This window comes from Micropterus salmoides, unplaced genomic scaffold (assembly GCF_014851395.1).
Source record: "Micropterus salmoides isolate LMB-PRFRI ecotype aquatic unplaced genomic scaffold, ASM1485139v1 Ms_hic_scaffold_14, whole genome shotgun sequence".
NCBI classification, from domain to species: domain Eukaryota; kingdom Metazoa; phylum Chordata; class Actinopteri; order Centrarchiformes; family Centrarchidae; genus Micropterus; species Micropterus salmoides.
In genome coordinates, this window is record NW_024040485.1 from 11,966,728 (window position 1) to 11,989,799 (window position 23,072).

At 40.3% G+C, this 23,072-nt stretch overlaps 1 protein-coding gene across 1 annotated transcript; it reads right to left on the bottom strand.

Annotated features, from left to right (window-relative positions):
- Positions 1-45: 45 nt before the first annotated feature.
- lpin2 (lipin 2) lies at positions 46-22,488 on the bottom strand. Its single transcript, XM_038717682.1, is given in 21 exon segments — positions 46-2,273; positions 2,774-2,877; positions 3,589-3,703; positions 4,545-4,591; positions 4,593-4,698; positions 6,003-6,089; positions 7,531-7,679; positions 8,135-8,282; positions 8,690-8,772; positions 8,905-8,997; positions 9,096-9,165; positions 9,276-9,369; positions 9,834-10,021; positions 10,149-10,248; positions 10,351-10,684; positions 10,769-10,895; positions 10,974-11,081; positions 11,181-11,536; positions 12,653-12,748; positions 20,191-20,391; positions 22,176-22,488. Coding segments are annotated over 21 exon segments (2,865 nt in total). The 5' UTR covers positions 22,290-22,488; the 3' UTR covers positions 46-2,128.
- Positions 22,489-23,072: the final 584 nt, after the last annotated feature.

Genomic DNA, 23,072 nt, shown 5'->3' on the forward strand with positions numbered 1-23,072 from the left:
CTCACTAGCACATATTAGCACGTCACGGTTTCTCTCATGTTGGAGGTATGGTCCATGTCTGTGGTGTGGCACATCTGCCCACAAGTCTTTTCCTAAAACACACACACACACACACACACACACACACACACACACACACACACACACAGATAATGCCAGTGAGCCAGCGAAGCGCATGAAAAAGCTTCCTGTACACTATCAAGTATTTACTGTTTATCTCCAAACAAGACCCAATGGCTCTTCCTCTGTTCACCAGAGGCATCGCGTCTTTTTTCTTCATCTCTCATTCTCTCTCGCTCTCCCTCTCACACACACACGCTAAGGGGTAGCTCTGTTCAACCCCCAAAATAAAAATGTTGCTTTAAATCCGTACATTTTGCCTTGCAACCTACAAATACCAATCCCCTTTAAACAATGACTTAGAACATATATCAGAATAGCTGGTTTGTCTGATGTCAGAAGGTCTCACACACAACAAAGAGGTAAAACTAGAACTCTTCACCTTGCATTAATTGCATACTCTGGTCTACGGTCTATGAAGACCTTCAGTGAAGTGCATGTGGGTGAGAGGCGTTCTGAGCTACATCTCTGGGTGCAGCCTTGACAAAGTGCGTTGGATAAGTCTCGGTAAAGCCACGGAACATAAGAAAAGGGGGAATAATACTGTCACCCCTGCAGCAGCAGCACGCACACAAACACACACACTTACATCATCCCATAGTCATCCTACAGAGGACCTCGCAAACGGAAATCCTTCATTTTAAGCTCACTCCAGATCTGCTTATTTCTTTTGTTCCAACTCAAGCGTTATCTTTTACACTTACACACATATTTTAATACTAAAGCTCCAGATTCTGAGGTCTGCTAAGGAATGTGTATGAACCTTCCATGTTTAAAGTTTCACTGAAAAACAAGGAATACAGATCGCAGTGAAAATGGGATACAAGACACAAAAAAATCGTACAAGGCCTAGCAGTTAAGTGCGTGTTAACCTGTGACCAACCATACAAAACACCAATTTAAATTACTTCCACATTGCATTGGTGATAAATTACTTTTTCAGACAAGCAAAGGCATCACGATAGAAATCAATAACTTAAACATTTCAATTATCATAAATAATGACTTCATTGTTAACAAAACACTTGATTCGCCAGAGGCTGTATAACAGAATAAACATATTAAAATACTAGCAAGACAATACACCATGAAGCTGCTTCATTTTGTTTAAGTCACATCTAAGTGTGCATCTTCACATACTTGTTGGCAAAAGTCCCTGGTATGACCGTGAATATTAACAATAACAAACACGACTCAGTCAGTACGAACGTCGTGAGCTCTCCTCTCCAGGGGAAACGTGGCAATCTGAAATCAGTGATCCAATGACGACAGTCAGTCCAGACTCGAGGTGTCAGAAACAAACCTACAGGTGCCTTTTCTACAGAAGGTTTCTGGAAGCTAACCATTGTGTATGGTTCTTAGGTGGTGTGGTAGTTATTTGCCAGCCATTATCACTATTTTCCTTGATGTTTTAGAACAGAATAAAGCCTCCAAATCAAAGCTGGATACCTGCATCTAGGCAAACATAGCAGCCACAGCAAGATATTACCAGCACATGACTAGTGGTTCTCATTTTTTAATTAACAGCATGTCTTTTTTTCTTTCAACATTTAATTTTGCTTCTTCAGGGCGTTCAGAAAACAATTGTCTTTTCCTTCGAGGGCTAATGCCTCGTGTGCAGCTTCAGTTGCCTTCCTGATGGCAAATACAGACCATCCTGTTAGCTAGAAGTTACAGAGAGAAAAGATGGGTCTCAGGCCTTTATCCCCGTACTGTGATGGGGACTAAAAGAGTGCTCTGTGGGTTAGGATGCCTTAACAGGCACAGGGAAAGATGATGATTTAGTTGTTGATTAGTCTCTTTTCTCCCAGGGATGAACGTTTTCAAGGGTTATTCACCAGGATTTACTGTTCTGGAGATGCCACATTCATTGTAGAGTTTAGTGTGTGCGTGTCTGAGTACTAAATAGGAAGGTTTAGGGTTCCAGTCCATGTGTTTCCTGGAGATGCATTTAAGTGCACAGTCCAGCTGCATGTATATGAATACCTTGGTATCCATATGTGCTGGATCAGAGCAGATCATCAGGGTTGATGACCGGTATGGGCTGTCTCCAGTAACAGAACGAGCTGTACTCGGGCATGACAAATGCCTCGTTCTGCTCTTTACTCAGCAGAGGGAACACATGCTCCACCAGCTCACTAAGCCTGCTGTATCTGTGGAGAAAATAAGACAGAGAAAAGGCAGAAAAGGGGGGATAGACAGAGACGGAGAATAGACATAAGTAAATGAATTAAAATACTGAAACGTGGAACAATTATTTCTAGCTAGTTAACTCTTAAAAAGTTGTAGGTTTTAAATAAAATGCCTAAATACAGGAAGTAAAACTAAAGCTGCATTTATTTTGATTTTATTTTAGCTCTGTTTCGTTCTGCACCAGCTAGTTGCTAACTTTGTCTTTCTTTTGTATGGCGCCGGGAGGGAAGGGTAGTCACTTAATCAGATTTTTTAGCTCAAAACAGCTGCTGGAAACAACACAGTTTGATCTCTTGTCAACATAAATATATTGATTAGTGGAACTTTAAGCTAATGTTTTTATCTCTTAAAATATCACTTTATACATGTGTAGTACAAACTCTAATGGTACCAATGGGTTATCCTTACTTTTGTGAATCTTCACAGTGAGACAGACACAACCAGTCACTTATGTACTTACGAGGACTTGTTGCCCTTGGTCTGTTCCTGGATCAGCTCTCCCTTGGGATTGACTGTAAAAATCCTACACACTGGGACTCCCACCTCCTTATAGGCAAACACATCCTGTGTGGAAACAAACAAGTTTAAGGCTCGCTCTGTGATCCAAATGTATATAAAATGGAAGCCACTGGAATTCAAAACATGGACTTACAACATACAAGATAGTATTTCCAATTATGATTAGTTAAAAAACACACAAAATGAAAATTGTTCCTCTTAGATACAAGTATGTGAATAAAACTAATTTATACGGTTAAAAAAAATGAGGAGCTATTCCTTTAAATGCCATCTGAGAACACACAGCTCATACATAATACACACTGGTACAAACTGACATAAGCATGTTAATAGCATTAACCACAGATTTCGTGCTCCATCTAATGGCAATATTTCTAGAGTTTATGTTTTGGTGGGCAAGAGCTGTAAAGTGAGTGTAATTTTCTGCTTTTCTTTGGCGAGCGTAGGAGACAGACAGAGGTGTGATGGCTGACCCAGTGCTTCATCTGGGTGTTGGTGTTTATGCAGCTGAAGATGGACGCTGTGCCCAGCTTGAGCTCCCTTCCACAGACAATGTCACAAGGGACCAAACTCCGCTAGTGACCTCAGCTCAGGTTCAGCCCAGTGCTGATTTCATGTTTGTCTCTGCTAATGGATATGTTGATCTTACAATACACCATGACTGCATCGACTTCTGGAAAACACAGCTCTCTGACATGTATAAGTGAATGATTTCATGTCTGGGAGTCTGACATCTTCAAACATCCATTAACTCACATTTGTTCTATTTCCAAAGGCGGCGTAGAATGGCTGCTTGTTATGCTGGAACAGGTTCTTAATATCTGTAAGGCATTCAATCTTGAAGATCTCTGGTTTCTTCTCAATTACCTCCCTGAAGCAAACAGACAGTTTGATTAGAGCGACGTACAAGTGCATTTCCTAACTGTGGGTCAAGTCTGAATTAGAGTCAACTTGGCCAGAAAAATGTTTATTTTCTCTCAACATTCTTTCTTCTCTTTTCTTTAGGTTAGCTTTAGCTTTTTTTTCTTATACATAAAAGGAATAAACTGTGCAAAACATCTAAAAAACGAACAAAACCAATGTCGGTTAGCTAGCATTCTTGATGGAAGTCCAAAAGCGGGGATGGTGGGGACGTTTCGGTTGCATGCAAAAGAAGAGAGCCATGTATACAATGCAAATATGTACAAGTTAAAGAAATCACTCAAAACCCCCCCATGCAGTAGGTTGCTATGGTGACAGATTAACCATGAAGTACAAGGTAAAGGTCAGAAAGAAATTGCCATGATTTATAATTAAAATGAAAATACAGCAGGAAATACAACATTCAACTATTAATTAAACAAAGTTTACTTGTAAGGGTACAACTGAGAAGAACGTGCCTGAAATTGAGAATGGGCCTATATGTCATAACAAAGCGTGCATTTTACGCTTTGTCTGTTTGTGCATAAGCATGTAAGCCAGAGGGTAGGAGATGGTCACAGTAATTTAGCGATGTGGCCAACAAGCAACTGACATGCAAAGCTACAGCTATATGTGTAGTGTTCTGGTTGTTTAATTAACTAGACATTAACATATGCTGCTGACATTTTCTGACATTAACTGACACATATGGGCTTGTTTGAAAAATGATAAGGAGGATTTAATGTATATGATGAGTATTTATGAGTTTTTTTTATTATGACACTGAAACTGGTAGCCATTTATTCTTATACCTGTGGAAGGCAGAGAAGAGGCTGCTGGGAGACAGCATGAGAGGTCCCCGGGGGTAGAATGGTGCCTCCATCATTGACCCACTGCAGGTAACCTCTCGTCATGTCCGCCATGCCAATAGCCCGCGCTGAGCAATACAAGAACTTGTAGCCATTCCTGCCAACAGGGAGAGCCGTCCTCATTAACCATTGTTCCAGTACAGTTTGATATAATGACCATCGTTAGCAATTACTAAGAATAGCACTTTAATAAGTTCAGATGCTTTCATAAAGTCATTCCATCCATCAGCTATGGGGGGTTAGGTTCCCAGCTGACATTGGGTGAGAGGCGGATTAGGGGACAGGGCTGACACAGAGACAGACAAGGCCCCAACCTTCCAGATTTTTTTCATTGTTTACCACTCTGCCGCCCTGAAGTCATACCAATTCAATGAAAATTTTACTGAGGAAATAATTTATTACTACTATTGGTCACAATAGCCTATTTCCTCCTATGTGTATTACGTCTATGAAGATTCTCAGTCATCCAGGTCATAGTTATCCAACGAAGGTTAAAATCAAGGGCAACTGGACTTGGTTGAAGATACTGGAAGACGTTTTGTCCCTCATCCAAAGGACTTCTTCAGTTCTGACTGACTGGCAAGGAAACTCAGCTATTTAACCTCAGTGGGGTCGTTGGCAAGTGTCATCGATACCGCTGGTTCGTTAGTGTTCCTTGTTTCTGTGACGACAGTCGTTACAGTCGTTAAGACTACCTGTGGCCAAGACTGAACGACCATCGTTGGCATCTTCACCTGAGGCCAATAGGTTACGTTTGTTGAGTTTCCTGGGAAGTGATGAAAGGACAGCATTGTAAGTGGGGGATAAGTGGGGGATAAGTGGTGGCGTAGACCCCCTCCCCTGTTCAATGACAGCTTCTCAACTACACCAGGGTTGAGAAGCCGTCACTGAACAGGGGAGGGGGGTCTTAACGACTGTAACGACTGTCGTCACAGAAACAAGGAACACTAACGAACCAGCGGTATCGATGACCCGGGCCAACTGAGGTTAAATAGCTGAGTTTCCCTGCCAGTCAGTCAGAACTGAAGAAGTCCTTTGGATGAGGGACGAAACGTCTTCCAGTATCTTCAACCAAGTCCAGTTGCCCTTGATTTTAACCTTCGTTGGATATGTGTATTACATTTTCTATTCAGGTCAAGATTAAAGGTTTCAAACTTGAACAATGACAAAAGTGGTCAAACAATGACACAGACTTTCATGGTGTTTTTAGTTTCTGCTATAATTCTGTCTTGATTAGAGTTGAACTTCCTGAGTCATCCACCTCAAAGCACCCCACGCAAACACTGGGAGAAAACATCAACTCCACAGGGAGACGATTGGGAATCAAACCCAGACAGATGCTAACCACTGAACAACCGTTCTTGCTTCCTCTGTGATTAATCAGTGTTGTTGTGCACTTACTCAGCTACTGAGTGGTAGAGCTTGGCAATTCCCTGGTGGGTCCAGTCCTTCCCCAGCTGTGGCAGGATTTGTCCAAACACATCAGACCTAAAACATCAAACAAACACTGCATGAAGACAGAGATATTCCCACAGAGATATTAAGCTCTATCCAGTCTGGAACTAAGGCAGCAGACATCAGGTTTGTGTCAAAAGAGATGTCTTTAAGCTAATTAAACTGCTTAACTTAGAAAAATTTGATTATTTACTTAATATCCGCCATTTGAGAACGACTTAAAATTGTCCGTAGAAATGAAGTAGCTAAGAAAACTGCAATCCTTCCTTTGTTTCGTTCATTTAACTCTACATAATCCAACCCATCCAATGTTCTGTAACAGCTCAAATCACTGTTCATTCACCCGCTGGCCTCCATCTGTGGTGTACACACAAATAATCAAATGAAGAACTAGGGCTAAAAAATTACCGATATTGCGATTGCAATTTAATATGCAATTCTTTAAGCTCTTTATCTTTTGTATTACTCAAAACTGACAAGCAATAAATCAGTGTGTAGTATGACCAACACAATATTAGATTAGACATACACTGTTCTTTCTTGTAGGCCAGGCCTGTGTTACATGTGTGATATAGGCGCGTGCTGAGATCGCCACAATACGCTAACCGTACTACATGTGTCTTTCTGTTGTGCATTTTTTCTGTCCGTCTAAGCGGCGGATTGCCCGATGATTTCACCTGCCGCCAACAACAATTTATGCTAATTTTATTCTTTGTTTGACACTAAAGTTTGTGCAGTCTCAGGTTCTGTCAAGCCTGAGGCCATTGTACAACAAGTTACGGTGCAGCGTCGCGTGCCAAGTTGATGCTTCCTTTGTAGACTGCTTTACTCTCGCGTATCATGTGACCACAGCGTAATCACAGCCTTTGCGATTAGATTTTATCATATCGCAATAATACTGCAAATGTAATTAATCGTTCAGCCCAATAAAGAACCTTATTTCACAGTGTATGGGCTATCTATAGACATGGGGGAATGACACTACACATCTACGGTTGCTGTCTTGCTAATGCACAAATTACTTCCTCAGCCTTTTGCATGATTTGACACTTTATATTACAAAAAGTGGAACAGGCTTCTACATGAATACTAGAAAGAGAATAACAGTTTACTCTACATATATGAACATGCTTAACTAATATTTGGTATTTATTAAGAATATATTATAGAAGATGCACAAGCAGCTGATAATTTAGGCAACCTAAGAGAATCCATCTGAGCAACATCCCATGTAAAGGTTTGCAACAATTACAGTAATTTACTGTGGTGTTTAGTACTGCCCACAAAATCAGTATAGTTAAAATGTTGTTAAAAACTGTGTTTCCCTACTTTCACTAAAAGCTTTTGCCACAAATTCTTGTTCAGTATTTATCTGTACATTCTCATGCTATGTAAGATTCAGAATGAAGCTCTGCATAATTGCTCTGTTTAGAGGGGTTATGAAGGTTGCTGTGAGTGACCTAGAGCCACATACTTGGTGATGGTGCCATCGATGTCAGAGATAATGACTTTGTCATCCCAGTTCCAAAGGTAAATGGTGCCCTCGCAGCGGCACGTGCCCTGGTATTGGGTGGTGATGCTAAATGTCACATCGTTAGGTCCCTCCTTTAGCTTCAGACTGGCCTGGTAAACACAAGGCAAAAAGTGAAGGCATCTGGAGGCACAGGAAATCTCATTCATTAAACATGTAATCCAAGAGTGTGGGCATTACTCAACAAGATGGTTTGTTTTGCCACAGTACAATGAACATGTGCAGGTCTTCAGAGCCCCCTACAGACCGTAAGTGGAGCAAACACTATGCAGTTCATGGCTAGCCAGCAGAGGGAGCGCTACACTACAAAATGAATGCTTAAAAGAACAAATCTATTGTAGTATTCTCAAGTTTGGTTCTGATCAATCATGTATTCTAAAACCCAGCTTAACATTTTTGTATGAAAAATAAACAAATAAAAGTAACACTTAATAATGTAAAAAGGAATTGGGCAGTAGAATGATATTCCGAAGAAGTGAATAAGAAGTAATTAAGTACTAGGCTATATGATTTTGAGGAAGGAAAATACAAGTGAGAATGTACTTACTATCTGATCAGAGGAGAGGCGTAGTGACTTCCTGTAAGTGTGTGGGCTGGGGTGGTGCTGGCCATCTATCGGCTGCAGTCTCTCCTGACAGCTCACAGCGCTCACCTCCTTGGCCTCTTCGTCACTTGATGAATCTCCTGCTTTAGGCCTACACGGAAACAAAAACAATTAATCTTTAAACTTTATATAAATTAATTACTTGAAAAAAATAAATGAAGGCTTATGGATAAAATAACCAATCTATGACCATTGTAAACAACACTTTTGGTTGTTTACCTCTTTTTTTATCAAATTATTTTGTCATATTCTAAACTGTTCTAGACTTTAAGATGATTAAATACATAACACATATTGACTTAACATACTCTCCCCTTCATAATCTGCCTTGTAATACTGCCAACACACCTTTGTTTGTCGACTTCTCTCGTCTCTCACAATATAATGCTATTAAGCCAAGCGGTCATAAAACAGCAGACTTATGAAGCTGTAGAGGTCAACGTGTCACTGAACTCACTTGACTTGAGTGAGTCTCATTAAACTCTTAATACCACTTACGGCAAAGGCAGTTTCTCCTGAGAAATGGAGGGTCCTTCCTCTTCCAGATGAGACTCTTCCTTGGTTTCAAGCTTGGTCTCCGACTGGAAGAATAGAGGGGAAATATCCCAAGATATAAAGTACATATAAAAACAAAAGCCTGGATGTGAGTCTTACTAAAAGTGAAACTGAAAGTTTAATGTGCTGCACAAGTTTTGTTTTCGATATGTGCACACCTGCTTGATTGTACTATCCGCTCTTTTCCGCCAGAACCACCAACGGCCTGACTTCTTTGGCATTTTCTCTTTCACCCAGGCCTCCTCTGTAGCCTAGTATAAACAAGAAGACAAAGGCAGTTACAATGAGCTAGTTACCAAATTACAATGATCCGCAAGAACTGACAATACATACATCGGAAAATAGTTACCTTTGGTAAATTCTTCTGAAATGCTTGTAGACTTAGAATCAAGGGTGCAGCTAGAGTCCAATTATAATATCTGAGAACAAAGACATTAGTTATGAGACAATACAGACCACATACTTAAAATATATCTCTTTTGTACATTGGACATCCACATTCACATGTGAAAATAAAATGGTTATTTACCTGTTTCCTATCTTTACTACCAGGTTGGGGTTATCTATAATTGCTGGATTTTCAGCAAATTCATGATAGGTGATGATATGCTCCATGAACCTTTCTGCAAATACAGAAGGGAGAGCAACATTAATTGAAGACTTAATTAAAGACCGATTAAAAAAGGTCAGTGGTGAGTCATAACACCTTAAAGTCACACAGAAGAATCAGGAAACTTTGTCTTCTATCAGCCACATCAGCTGAGGGCTTCTAAGAAACACATATGTACTGACACAGATAAGGATCGGTGAGAATGACAAGAGTGGTTGAGACATGAGAGAACGTACTGTTGTGAATCAGACCTAGTAAAATAGACGCCTGTCTAGCCTTTGCGGCCTTAAATGGAAATGTATGTACATATGAAGCCTTCTAATGTGCCTAATAAGTAATTGTAAGTAGTGAAACTTTGTAGTTACACAATGAATTTAGTACAGTATATCTCTGCTGGCTGAGATTAACTGTCTATCCTGCATAAAAGCACTAAGTGCACTTTTAACTACATTTTTTATGAGCGCCATTCTGGTGTACCTTTGGATATTTCAGCATTTTCTGTCAGGCCTCCACACAGAGAAAGAGTGACGTCAGGGAGGTCGCTAGCTGAGTCAGAAAGACACTCTGTCCCGCTGTCAGCTGCTGCACTGCCCACCGACTGTGGAGACTGTGAACCAGAGTGCATCTCTGAGTCCATCCAGTGCTTAGTCGCTGCCTCAGACTCACTGGAGCAACAAAAGAGTACAACACGCTATGTTTAGTTTTAAAATAGGCCACATTTAGCTTTCCATTTTTTTTTTCAAAAACAGGTCAAGCAGCAACATTAATTAGGTGTCTTTTTCATAATCTAACCTCTTAGGAAAATATCGTGCAGCAACATCAGGTTCAAGTACATTCAGGTCATCTAGGTAGATATCCTCAGGACCCTGATGCTGGCTCCTCTTTGGGACACCTTCGTTCAAGAGCACAATTATTTAGCAGTTAATGAACAATCATAACTAGTGCTAAGTAGGAGATGGCTGAAAAAGTGCCAATTGATAACCACCAAACATACCTTTCTTCTTAGAGGGTGAATCGCTCTGTTGGTTGTTAGAAGGGGTGGAGGTTGCCACACTGGATGGCAGGACATCCTGGGGCTCTGTGGGGGTCACAGGGCTGACAGAGCTTATGGTGCTGACAGATGCGCAAGGACTCAGATGTGCTACAGTGATAGGGGTGCGTGGCTCGGGCTTGACAATGGTACACACAGAGGAGGTGGCACCATCTTCTTTTTCATTCTCAGTCTCGTTCTCCATGGCCTCAGAGCTGAGGATGACGCGGAAGTGGGTGCTCTCTGATGGGGTGATGGTCACTGTTTTTAGTAGTTCTGGTTTCTCTTTTTTGGTGACCTGAATATAGGATTACAGGGTTACTTAAACGAGGGTATGCTGAAGACAATGTACTTAAGAATGTTGGTGGAGAGAAATGCTTACCCTAGTTGTTTCTGGAAACTCTCCCCAGGTCCACTGCATGTGGGACTCAGCTCTGAGCAAACTCTCTGAGGGCCTGACCACCAGTTCAGAATCACTCTTTGGAGAAAAGGCCTGAGACAAGCCGTGGCTAAAGGGATAGATAGGCAAATGCAAACAATAAGATAAGAGTCTATTTACGTGTCTCTGCATTCATGTCAATACATACCTATCATCTGCCGGCCAGTCACCATCAGACAGTGGATAGCCATCAAGGTTGTGTCTGGCTGCGGGTAATTTGGGGTCAACGTCTCTCATCGTAGTCGCTGAAGGTGACCTAAATTCAGGGTGAAACAGATACATTAAACAGATCAAGTAACCCAGTTCTGTTTAAACAGATCTTGGTCACAGCAGCAAGCATCGACCCGGAACCTACCTTGAGACACGTGCTGTGGCTTCCTCGTCAGAGCTCAAGTCCATCTCAAAGATCTCTTCGTTTTGCCCAGTGTTGGACATAGCAGCAGTCGTAGCAGCCGGTGCGTTAGCAGCAATAGCGTTACCAGTAGTGACGGACATGGGCGGGGTCAGCTCCTCTCTTCGCGGGTCTCCTTTGTGCTTCTTCCTCCGTCTCTTCTTCTTTTTTGTAGCTGTGGTGCTCGGAGCGGGAGGCTCCTCTGGGTCAGCGGGGTCATCCTCCAGATCTTTTGCCGCCCTGTGCTCAACCTCTGAGATCCAGAACAAGTGACTCTCGGTGGGGATTGGGGAGGTGGCCAGATGGGCAGGGACGATCTGCTAAAAGATCAAACGAGAATGCAGGAACTTACAGGTTTAGGATATGTTTAAACAAATGGCAAAGCAAAGCAGCATTAATGACCCCTACAGTGATGCACAGATCGCAGTTACATCTGCTGATCCGAAAGGCCAGGTCATAAGAATGAACATTATTATTAATAGCCCTATTAAAGAGAGAGGCTGTGAGCATTTACAGGTATAGAAGCGTTACTTCATTCATTATTTAAATCTCCCGACACGCCGACAGGATCAGTAAGGATCTAATGTTTATTAATGTTCTGTATTTGTCTACAAATCCAGGTTCATAAAGTTAAATTGTCTGGACCGATTAATCCTGATCTCCATCAGAGCTGTTTAAATGTCTATTTCAGAAGCTAAACTTTTAATTCTGTTTCGTCTGGAGAGTTTCTGTCAAGTTTATAACTACAGTTTTGTTGCTAAAATGTCCCACGATGCTCACAATATTTCTGTGACATTACTGCTTGGAAATTATTAAAATTACTGACTCCAGCCTCTCATACATCAATACAACACACAATAAAAAAAACATCTGGAAAGCTTGCCCTGCTCAACATAATTAAATAGGCAATATAGCCGACAGGGACTGGTAGAGGTGGAGTGAAATATCCATGCGGGTCCATTCTCTAAATCGGGTGGATGATTTATGCGTACATGTGCACATGGATGACGTCATAGCCGATCCATGAATCACCAGTGTCAGCATTATTGAAGTCTGACTGAAGTCCAGGAGAACAGAGCTATCACAATGAGAGTTTGGAAATCTTGAGAAATCGCCTGTCAAAATGTCACAACTGCAAAACAGTGGAGTAATTATTTCCTCACACAAACATTGCCCTAAACTTGTACGTCAAGATTCTTGTAAGCATTAAGATTGTTGTTGGTTCAAGGCATCGAGAGACACTGTCTTTCTGGTGTGGTGTGCACAAAAACAATGCTGAATCTGGTATGATCATCAAAACAAGTATGGAGTTTTCTTCAAATAAATTCTTAAGGCTGAAACACAAAACAATCTAATTCGAGAAACGTTGAAAGGTTCTTTTTTATTTTTCTAAAACAGCGGACTTCATTGAGCTGTGTAGTTAACTGGGTGCTTACATTCAGCTGCTCGGATTCCTGGACAAAAAAGGCCTCTCCATTGTCACCAAGCTTCATGTGCAGCTCTACTGGCTCTCCGTTCACTTCGATGTCGATCTGGAAGAATTTGTCAGAAGACACAAGCTGAACTCTTGCTGTAATGGTACAGTAATTGTGAAGCTCTTTCTCTTAGTAAATCAAGATCAGGACACTGAAAAGGGTGTTTACCTGACATCTAAACAGCATGTATGAATCTCTCTATATAAATCTAGATTGTGTCTTTTTAAATGATTTTGAAACAAATTGGGGTTGTTTTATTATACTTCCAACATAATAAGATTCCAACAAGGCACATAAAAGTCCTGTAGCTACTTAGAGGCCCATCTTTCTCCTGAGGCTTTACAAAACCTAATAAATGTATGTGTCCTCTGGGCTTGAATTATGTGGAGCCTGCCTGCCAATAGAACAGGGCCATTCATGTTTGCCAGGCAAACACCCAGTGGACCTGAGGCCAGTCAGAAACTTTACACCACAAAAGCAGAAAAACAGATCACGTCTGGCAGAGAATACAGAGGCTAGTTTTTGACTAACAAGTGCTCTGCTCACTCTGAGAACATGAAACCAAATCATCAATATTAATTCTCAACCCACGACCACCAACATTATCTGCTTGTTTTTTTTTAATCTGTTGTGTTGTAGCTTTCCTTTTGCTGATGTCCTTCGCTGACAGTGTGGTTTTGCATGCAGCCTCAAGATTTAATTTCACCCCCTCAAGGTTGCTAAGGGGAATGTATGTATGGTGAGTGATGGCTGGGAATTTCAATGCCCAATTAATAGTGAGCCAGAATAAATGAGGGTCCTCTTCAACTGTTCACAGTCAGCGACAGGTTACATTCACTAGAATGGCTGGGCTGGGGATTTGCCAACTCCATGCTGGATTACTGGAATTACTTGCAATGGCTGCCTGCAGATGCTCAAAATTAAAACATACTATTGGGTTGTTTCTCTCTGACAGCACTGAGTAGTGTTTACCCTATATGCGTTCAGCAGTGGTGCGTCACTATTAAAATGTCATCATTATTATATCGCTATAGCTATACAAGTTACTACCGACTTGTCCAATGTTGAGATCATCAGGTACAAACGTAGACTAAACTGGTCTGTCCTGTACAGACTAGTTCATCCTCAATTATTTTTCAGGTTTCAGATGAGTCTGAAAAAGTGGTTGTTAGGAAAAGAAAGGACGGAGGTGACTGGAGGAGCTGAGGTTAGTGAAGCAAACTAGTCCTAATGGGGAGACGTCTCTTTTTGGATTTTAATGGGCAAATAAAATGCACCTCAGAAAGGAGGTGGTTTCTCATGTTGCCTATTTTTTAAATGAATGTCTATACAGATAAAAGTTTAAGCTGTAAAATGAAGACATAAAAGGCAAACATGAACAATCGTATCTATAATGATTCTGAGGTCATATTATTATTACAGAGTTTTCCTGCCATTAAGCCTTAGGGGTGATGCCCAAAACATGCTGTGCCATAAATGTAAAATCACTGTGGAGAGCATCATAACCAACCAAATTACTTTCCCCAAATCTAATGGTTGTAGTTCCTCCCCAGTAGACTGATCTTTGAGTGTTGTTTATTTATTATCTGCTCTAGCTTTCCAACTATTTGTTCAGAGATATGGTGAAAATAATGGCACAATATGATGTGAAATTACATATTTTTCATTGGAAATTTTCTCGGGGGAGGTCCTCAAAACCCCCACCCTCCTGACCAATGTTATGTCCTGTATATGCTTCAATGTGGCATTTGTGTGAATATTCTTTGTTTTGATTTGTACTGTTTTAATGCATGAATTGTTTTTTGTGTCTCAATTGTGTGTAACACACTTAGTATGTCTACTTTCTTCTGCTTAGTTTTGTTGTAAATATAATTGTAATGTATTTTATTGGATGTATGCCTATTGACAACTGGCCGGGGACAACAGCTGGAAATTAGCCGCAGAGGCTAAAGCTGCTCTTTTTATCAAAAGAGACTGTCCACAATATTATAAACAAATAAACTAAACCATTACTACTACAACCACCACCAAAACATTCATCTAAAGCTCACATAAAACTATGTCAAAACACTGAAATTTTAAGCTATTCTAATGTGCATCGCATGCTCATGGACACAAGAGCAATACTGCTGAGAGATGCTGTGTTGGGGTTTTATATTCAGACATACTATGTACTACCACAAAAAATGTTTGCTTCATTTGCTAGGATGGACTGGAGTTGATGCAAAAATCTGCATCAACTCCATCCTAGGGGAAACACTGCTCAGGTCATATTTTGTTCTGACCAGAAGAACAAAGAAGGGCAGAAAAGAAGTACTATTTTTGAATAGCTGAGTGTAGTTATTATCCCAAATGCTTTTTTTTATAATCAAACAGTACTTTAAAACCCATTTCTGGCTGCCAACCAAAGTGACTAGTGTATGGGGACAGACAAACCATACACAGCCAAATGTAATTAGTATTTGGCCGGCAACTATAGCTTAATTCCCATTCTGGATTTTTAAAAATATCTGCATGTCAGGAACAAATCTGTCATCACTCATTTGGTCTAGTACCACAACACACACACACACACACACACACACACACACACACACACACACACACACAGCCCTCAAGAATCAGATAAGTGAGCTCAGGGACACATGCATGACTGTTACACAACAACGCTTATTGTTGAGGCCTTCTTCACGTTTTCTCCACCTCCCACACATTCAAGTTGTAGAGCTGTTGCCATAGGAACCACTCATTCAGTCCTCCCTCTGAGCCCATCAGCATTCTGGGTAGGTGGTGAGACAGTGTCAATCCCCCACAAATCATCACACACTCTGGTCCACAAGCAAGCAAATAAGCTTTAAGTGTCAAGTCCTAGCACACCATTACTGTTCTAAGAATAGAAGGGACAGGTTCACCAGTGATAGTAATGTCGTGGGAAAACACATTTTAGCCATTACTACTTAATAACTAAAAACCAAGGACTATTCTGAATCCTTAGAAGCTGATAAATTTAAGTAACCTTCACTTCACACACAAGCTGGGTTATTAACTGAAGCTAAAGCAGGTTTCTATTAAGATCCTTCTAGGAGAGCTGTTGTTTTTTTTTTAAATCACAAACAATATCAAAACCACTGCAAGCAGGCTTAACTTGGCTTAACGCAAAATGTACTACAAAAATGCTTTCTCAAGTGAGAAGTGAGCGCTAAAATTGTCCCTCTACAGTGATTAATTGGATCTTTTCTGCAGGCGTAAATGTATAGTAGTAACTGCTATCAGTGACGGAGAACATTCCACCTATGCCCGACAAACAGAACCAGACACTTCCTTGAATGATTCAAAGATGACTCCATTGAAGCTATAAATTCTGACTAAAGCCCTAAGCATCATAAGTGGTAACCTGAACAGGTCAACTTATATTCAGTGAGGCACAGATGACCCAATTCATGGATCTTTTACATTGTCTCCTACAGCTTATGAATATGGAAGAAATAGAATTTGTTTTAAACCTGTTTTTTGCTAGCCAAAATTAGCAACCCAATAAATATGTTAACGTAAATTGTGGATGCCTTACCAACAAAGCCACGGCCAAAAGTGCCAAATTCAAGGCTTCAAAATGGTAGTCCGCAAGTGACGTCACGGTGGCTACTAGGGCCGGGCGATAATTATCACGATAAATGTCAAATCAATATTTCTTTCAAGTTTAAAGGCTGATTTTTGCTCCTGAGTGAAAAATTGAAGAAACCAGATGGTTAATTATGTGGTTAAACTTTTCTTTATGGTCAGGATGTGACAAACACTTGTATGGAGGTCTGATCCTGACAAATTCAGAAATAAACACAGAAATAAATAAATGCTCAATAAATAAACAAGCATCTGATTAAATGCACAAAAAAAATGAAGTAAATTAATGTAGGCAGTAATTCAATTATTCAAGGAGACATAAGTGTATATATCTATTTTAATTAGCTTCTTTACTTATTCATCTTCGTAATAATTACCTTAGTTTTTATCTGTTATAATCTTCAACTTTATTAATTACTTATTTTTTAAATGCATTTATTTGTGTGTGTGTTTTATTCTTCCGTTGCATTTTCTACCCTATTTATTTCTCCTATGATATTTATTTCTGCCTGTCCTTTTTACATTTCTCTATGCATTTCTGCCTCATTATGCAAATGAGGAAGGGCTGTGTCTCAAGGGGTGAACTTCTGCCCTATTGGTGGACCAGTCAGACGGGAGAGCTCTAAGCCTACTCCTGCCTTCCTTCAGTGCACCGAGGTGTTTAGAAACTCTATTTGAAGACGATACTACCAGCCATGTCTTCCTTCACTTTTCGTGTGGACGCTCTGACAGACAGTGTTTTCATTTAGTGACACATAACTGCAGGAAAGTGAGCTGTTGTTTCTGAGAGTCACCTGGTCAGTTAGTCACAGCTAAATCTGGAGTGCACTCCTATTCGAGTATTTACGGTAAATGCTCCCACATGAAGCAGCTCCTTGCTCTGATGTTTCAGCTGCTGTTTCAAAAAAAACGCCATTTAGGATGAAAATTCAACCGTGGTGTTGTGCCGGGAGATGCAGTGACTTAACCAGCAGTGAGTAAGAAATATTATGAATAATACATGTAATTTAATAAGCTATGAGGAGAGTAAAAGTCCGTTAGCCGCTAGGCTAATTTATGTAGTGTTAATATCATATAGGCTAAAGCTCGTAAGCTAGTGGTGGTGACTAACAAATAAACTACTAACTTGACAGTTACCATTAAGAAGAATTTTATGCTTCTGTTAATTGTGATTGCTATTAAGCCGTGTTTTATGTGTGGTGGTGAAGTCAATTTAAAGTTAACTTTACTGTACTTAACCAGTCGAAATGATTTAATAAAGGCTAGCTACTGTACTTCTATGTCTTACACAGAAGACAATAGGAGGCATGCGGAGAACATAACCATATTCGTCAGAGAAGCAGCAGCAGGGCAACAAAGAAAATAATCCCCAAATAATAAAATAAATTAATTTTATATTTCCCTTTACATGCCTTGTTGTTTATGTGTAGATACAGAGGAAGAATGGGACACAGCACACATCTCATCGTTACTGTGTGTTAGAGCATGGGAGAGCAGTGGATATTTTTAATACAGCCTACATCCCTAATATTACTGTGTAACTATAAGTGGAAAACATTCAAGATTTTGTACAACTGTCTGCATGGTTTATTCATCTTGTGTAATGAGAATAAATAGGCCTACTAGGCTCCCCTCTACTTTGACATTTAAGATTAGCTGTGTTTGATCCACCTTCATACACATATTTGACATTACTGTACAACTTGAGAAAGGTAAGTTTTCCGCTCCAGCCTGTCTATAAGGAAAGCATTTTTGGGATTAAATGGGCTTTATTAGCTGCTGCAGTGCAGGAAGAACTGCATAAGAGAAATGCATAATAAATCCTGGGACAAAATCTGCCCAAACATACTGTACAGCATGTAGTCTAATGAACAAGCCTTGTGTTATAGCTGACTGAGAGTGAAATGTTTAATTTTTTTAATTGATGTGGTCATAGTTGTCCACAACTCAAATCAGAATTTAAGGAGAAATGTATGTATGTATACCACCTCAAGAAGACTTCCTATCAGAAAAGTTGGAAGGTATTTCAATGTACAACTGCAGTACTTAAATCTAAGTAAAGTAATTTCCCTGACATTTTTGTGTTATTTTACTTTTAATACACATGTAACATGTTTTATACTTCCTGTGAATACAATCCAATTAATCTTATTTTCATACTATATATATATCTGTATATAATTTGATAAATTATGTTGTATGTGGTGCTTGCATCGTGTGCTATTGAGACTTCGTTGCCCTCTTCAGATAAGACTCTCAGACTGCAACATGCGTCTTTGCAGAGAAACAGACAGAAAAAAGTCTCTAACTCTGCCTGTCAGCTCGCTCTGCGCCATTAAAACTGAATTTACCATACAGAATAGAATACGAGTGCACTCCAGATTTTGCTGCAGCTAGCTGACCGTGTGCTTCTCCCTATACCGCAGTTCTGTGTGCACGCCGCAAACTGAAAACACTGTCTGTCACACGAAAAGGGAAGGAAGACATGGCTGGTAGTATTGTCTTCAAATAGCACTGAAGGAAGCCATCTGACTGTGTGAGGAGCAAGCTTGTTGATGTGTGCAGGTAGAGTAGGCCTAGAGCTTTCCCGTCTGACTGGTCCACCAATAGGGGAGAAGTTCACCCCTTGACACACAGCCCCTCCTCATTTGCATAACAAGGCAGAAATGCATAGAGAAATGTAAAAAGGACAGGCAGAAATATACCATTGGGGAAATAAATAGGGTAGAAATGCAAAGGAAGAATAAAACACACACACACACAAATAAATATATTTTAAAAAGAAGTAATTAATAAATAAAGCTGAAGATTATAACGGACAATAAATAAATAAGGTAATTATTACAAAAGGTGAATAAGTAAAGAAGCCAATTAAAATAGATACATTTATATCTCCTTGTATAATTTAATTACTGCCTAAATTTATTTATTTTTTTGTGCATTTAATCAGATGCTTCTTTATTTATTTATTGAGCATTTATTTATTTCTGTATTTATTTCTGAATTTGTCAGGATCAGTCCTCCAGTTAGCACATTCAAACTAATATATTTTCCAACAAATATGATTAGTTAATCTTTCAGGCCTCTTTTCCTCAACAAAATAAATATTTTAATAGAACAATTTAGACCTAATTTGTTCGTGATTCAAATTAATTTAAGCAAATATTTATTGACGATATATTGAACATTTATTATATTGTTATTGAGGAAAATTATATTGTGATAATTATCCTTACTGTTTTATTGCCCAGCCCTAGTTAGTTAAGAGTGCCATCACACTACCACACATTACACTACCAGATGAAAAACTGCAGCATTTACTAAATATTATGGCTATTATCCACATCCCAATTTCAATGAAAGGGAGGCTAATGTGACTATACATTCAGGGAGATGTCAATCAAGCACATTTTATCCACATGGCCCTGAAAATTGGACTAATGGGCAAATAAATGAAAACACTTGTGTGGCAGACCACTTGAGTGTACAGCCTTTAAATTAGTAGTCAGTAACCAAAAACCTGAAAGCAATCTGGCTTTGTTTGGACACAACCTCTAACTCATTCAGTACTAGCCACAATTACTGTATGTGCCAAGTTGTCTTGAAGACTGATTATCCTGTATTGCAATTCAAAATAGCACAAATTGAACTACACATTGTTAGGAAGAAGGCCTGGTGCTTCAAAGGGAAATAAAACTAGCTGCATTCTCTCAAATGTGCATTTAGTAACACCTATGTGGAGGTTTCTTGATACGGAGGTCAGGAATCACAACAATTACACAACTTCAACATGTCAGAGAGAGAAAACACAATGACAGCAATAACAATAACAACAACAACAACAACAATAATAATAATAATAGGAAAAAAGTTAAACTTACCACTTTCTCTTTAGAGCGAAGTACACCCAGCTTGCCAAAGCGCACATGGAATGGTGAGCACTGGTAAGTGCCATCTCTCTGGCGGACAACCACAACATCGATGCAACCTGACAATGTGGCCTGATTTATGCCCTTGTACAGTTCTTTGACGGTGACCAGCACCTGACCTGCCAGCTGGCCTACGTAGTTCATGGTGTCCGCCTGCAAGGGGGCAAAATAACAAAATATTAGCAGAGTCAAGGGAAAGACAGGATTAGGGAGTAATGTTTAGTAAGAGTCTAGAAGAAGAGAGCATTTTGGAAACCCTAACCCTACTTTTCCACTTGACCTTCCTCTCTCAGTCTATCCACTGTTGTCTCTTCTTTTAATCTTCTTCTGGACAGTTGACACTGTCTCATTTGTCTTTTGCTTTCATCTCTTAGCTCACACTCTGTCTGCCTGCCCTGTGGTGTCTGTTAACTCCTGACCTGCATACAGGCTGACAGAGTGGCACTGTAACCCTGTCACTGGCCGCTGTCCCACATGAGGAACATCAGAGAGGGGGGCGGACGGCAGGGCTGCAACAATGAGGCGAGACAACCTCACACAGAGTTCCCACTGCTCTGCTGCCATGGAAGCAGGTGACTTCCTGTTTACATTCATAACTCTCGGCTAAGTATGTCAAATACAATAATAAAAACCATAGTTCTGTCTATAATTATATGTGCTTGAATTAACTGTGCAGCTTCTCTCAAAGCATTTTTTGTCACTTGGTAGAAGCAGTTTCTAAGACTGTAAAGAAAATCTATAAGCAATCTGTTGAAGCTACAAAATCAGAGAGAAAGTTACACACAAGCTGAGGCTAACCATACATAATCACACTTTCCAGCCTTCCTGTGTCTTCTTCACTGAGTTTACTGAATGAGATTTTGTGCAGTCATACGTGCACTGTAACAGAGTGCATAACTATTACTATTACTTGCACAAACATGATTTGGTTTGCTCGGGTCAGGGTCTAGTTTAGTGGCGGTTGTAAACACATTCCCCTGCTGACTTCATTGGGTTTATGTAACCTGAAATGCTCCTGTCTCACACTGACCTTTTGTTCAGATCCTAGCCATGAGAGCAGTGGGGAGTAGGGTAGAGAATAGGGGCATTTGTGCAAGGGTGGCATCATGGACTACTGGAAGCTGGCATTATATGTTTTTAATCAGAGAATAAGCTAGTGAATACATAGCAATAGAATAATAATATATGCAGGCTACTTAGAATTCTCACACTTCTAAACACACACTAATGAAATCACTGGCAACACTGTAAGTTCAAATAGTTGAAGAGGGGTTTAGATGATTTGAGGTGAGGCCATTGGTCAACAACAGGAAGCTGTTTCTAAGAACGTCAACCACCATGTGGTACATCATAGGCCCTTTGTTGACAACATCGGAAAAATCATCTTCTAAAGTTTCACAGGAGTGGTCTGGAAAGGCGCCAGTATTCAGTTATCTAGAAAGTAGTCACATGTGACAAATATGCTTTACCTGGCTCTGCTCATTGTCTTTTTCTTCCTTCAGTGTCAACTCAGAAGCACACACATAAGTAGCAGCTATATTGCCAAATCCCAAACTACAAACTACACAGGACAGGCTTGGTATTTTGGATAAAAAATGACTAGCTGATTAGACAGGAGATGCAGGTTTCATGACCTAGCCTAAATAGTTTTGACCATCTCAAACATAAAACTCTAAATCAGTGTCCCACCCTCTTCTTTCTGACTAAATTCCTAAGAGACAGTCTTGAATGCAGCCCTAAAACTGACCTCATCCATCTGATTCACTGTGGTCAGGTATCAAGCCACTATGCATGGCTACATTAAAAAGCCATTAAAAAGCCAATAACCCAAGTAACCTGCAAACACAAAAAATAGAGGATGACTAACAAGAGTAGTAGGCCCTCCAGCATCAAGCCAAAGCTGCATCCGACTAACAGACTGGTCAGCGCTGACTCACCAGGGACCAAGACGACCTCAGAGACAAGGACTCATCCTGTTCACTGTTGTCTGTGTTGTCCTCCGTGTTGCTTCCCAGGAGCTCCCTGTCCCCCCAGGATCTATGTCTCTTCATCACTGTTAGTGGAGCACCAGCTCTTACTTTGCCCACCTCTGGGTACTCCAACGGGAACAATTTTTTCCTCCCTCTGATTATGATAATGCCTCCCTGCCATCCTGTATCCAATACCAAATATGCCCACCTAATCACGTTGGAGTAACCCCCCCCCCGCCAGCGGTAAATATCACTATGCCGCTATCTGACGCCAGTGGCAATTGTGCAACACTGTCATAAATTTTGACATCCTTCTTCTCAGGATGTGCACTTTTGCTCGTCCAGTCAGCTGACAGGACACAAAGGGTTCAGCCAATAGGATAGCCTCTTTAAAGTAGCGGTGTGTGGCTGATAAGGGACAGCTAATTCCTGTGAACGGCCACGCAATGTTTTTCCCCTGATAAGAGTACAAGCTCAGGGGGGAAAAAAACAAGCAGTACGGAGCAGTGTGACATTCAGTCACATGTACAGAACAATCTTTACTTCGTGTGCTAGTCACTGTGCATGACTAATCTAAAAGTGGGAGTTGATGACATTGATTGGCTGCAGGAGTCAACCAATGGGACATTCAGTACATTGGACTTCAACATGATGATATTTTGTTGTTCATTACCCCTTGATCACACAAGTAAACATAGGAAAGTTCTGTAAATACAAAATGGATAATCTCTGCAGGGATTAGCCTATATTAAATATCAATACCTCATATCTAATTTTAAGCATATCTACACTACAGTGAATACAGATGGAGTGGGTACACTAATGACCATGCAGTCCAAGCAATGATGAATTCAAACATGTTTT